The sequence below is a fragment of the Triticum urartu genome, chromosome 6A (assembly GCF_056163025.1).
Source record: "Triticum urartu cultivar PI428250 chromosome 6A, HENAU_Tu73, whole genome shotgun sequence".
NCBI classification, from domain to species: domain Eukaryota; kingdom Viridiplantae; phylum Streptophyta; class Magnoliopsida; order Poales; family Poaceae; genus Triticum; species Triticum urartu.
In genome coordinates this window covers 112,476,958-112,478,566 of record NC_141878.1, presented here as the reverse complement: position 1 = coordinate 112,478,566, position 1,609 = coordinate 112,476,958, and the positions used below count along the sequence as shown (strand labels likewise).

At 59.7% G+C, this 1,609-nt stretch overlaps 1 protein-coding gene across 1 annotated transcript; it reads right to left on the bottom strand.

Moving 5' to 3' along the window:
* Positions 1-380: 380 nt before the first annotated feature.
* LOC147964351 (uncharacterized) lies at positions 381-1,019 on the bottom strand. The gene has a single exon (XM_087529934.1). It carries the CDS (start codon positions 1,017-1,019, stop codon positions 381-383), a length of 639 nt encoding a protein of 212 aa, XP_087386060.1.
* Between the last annotated feature and the right edge of the window lie 590 nt (positions 1,020-1,609).

Here is a 1,609-nt window from a genome sequence, read left to right as displayed (position 1 = left end):
CTGGCAACAGTTAAAGGCAGGAAAGGACGCCCACACGAAAAATGGCTAGGGACTAACCGACTAATATAACAAAAGCCGGTTTTTCTCCCACCACCGACCGACTACCAGAGTAGCCGGCCGGCCGGCTTCCATTCACCTCATTTCAGTCTAAAAAAGCTCGAGTACTTACCTCCCCAAAGGGGAAGGCGGCAAAGGAAACAGCCTAAGGACAAACAGCATACGTAAATGGAAGCCAAACACGCACACAATAATATTTACATAAAAGACCTTCAAAAGGCCAGCATTCAACATAGTTTGAATACACCCCCAGTGGGTGGAACTGCGCAAGTTTAATAAATTTGTTCAAAAGGCAACAAGCAGGAAAAAACAAGGACGGCAGATTAAGCCAAGGGAGCGACTGGCGAGTCGGGCAGGTCGGTGGAGACGGCAGTGTCGGCTGGAGGAGTGGCCGGCTGGCGAACCTCGGCATGATCATCGCCTCCTGCAGAGGGCGCGCTAGCACACGCCTTGTTGCTGGAGGCACGATCGGGCTGAGGCTGGCTGGCCGCTTCACCGGCCGGCTCAATGTCTTCGCCCTCCTCTCCTTCGTTGTCTTCGCCTTCATCGCTGGAGGCGATCTCCTCTGACGAGTCCTCACCCGCTGCCGGGTTCAGCCCGAACCACTCCTCCGGCTGGGCGACGCCGTCGTCATTAATTTCAGGAGCAAAGACACTGATATCAGTGCACTCGGCGATCGTCGAGGCGTGCTGAGCGATAGCTGGCCGCACCCCCTCCAGCTCTTCATCGGCCTCCAGCCGCCAGGTGCGTAGTTGGTCCAGGTTCAGCCCCGGATACCAGGCTCGGACGAACTCCAGCGCCCGCCCAGCTCCAAGCCGGGCTGCCGATGCCTTCCAGGCCTCGAAGCGGCCAACCGCAACCTCCAGCCAGTCGGCAGTCTGACTCGGGGTGCGGGGAATCATCTCGCTTGGCCAGAGGGCGGCCAACACCTGCGCCCCGGCGCGCTGGAGGCGGCGGAGCATATGGTGAGCTGGCTGCAGCCGGGCTTGGACCGCCAAGATTTGCTCCTCGAGCGTCCGGCCCGCGCCTGGCGCGATTTCAGCCCCCGCCTGCCGGCGCGCCTCGCGGTGGGCCTCGATGGTTTGGTCGGCGAAGACGGAGTAGCTGGGAAAGTAGTCTGCACGGAGAACAAAAAGCAGCACAAGTCGGAATACAAATCAGGGATCAAGGGGCAAGCAAGGAGTGAAGAAGGTGGCTTACCATCGATCAGATCCTCGATACGACCGAAGCCCTCGCTCAATGCCTGCTTCGCCTCAGCCCAGCCCGCCGCTTCAGTCTCGAACTCGGCCCTCAGGGCGTTCTCGTTGTCCTGAGCTTCCTTCAGAGCCGCCTTGTGGCTCTCCTCCTGGTCGGCCAACTTCTTGGCCAGGCGGTCACGCTCCAGGACCAAGGCGCTATACTCAGCTTCCTTGGCGCGAAGGGCGGCCTGGGCCCCGCTGAGCTGCTCCCTCAAGTCGGCATTGGCTCCTGCAAGCATGAAGACAGGAAAAAATTAATAAGGAAGAAGTCGTCAAGGAAGATCCGACCCGGCTGCTCAGCAGTCGGCCCGAAT

Coding starts and splice junctions, on each gene's coding strand:
- LOC147964351 (XM_087529934.1), bottom strand. CDS start 1,019: ATGCTCCGCCGCCTCCAGCGCGCCGGGGCGCAGGTGTTGGCCGCCCTC.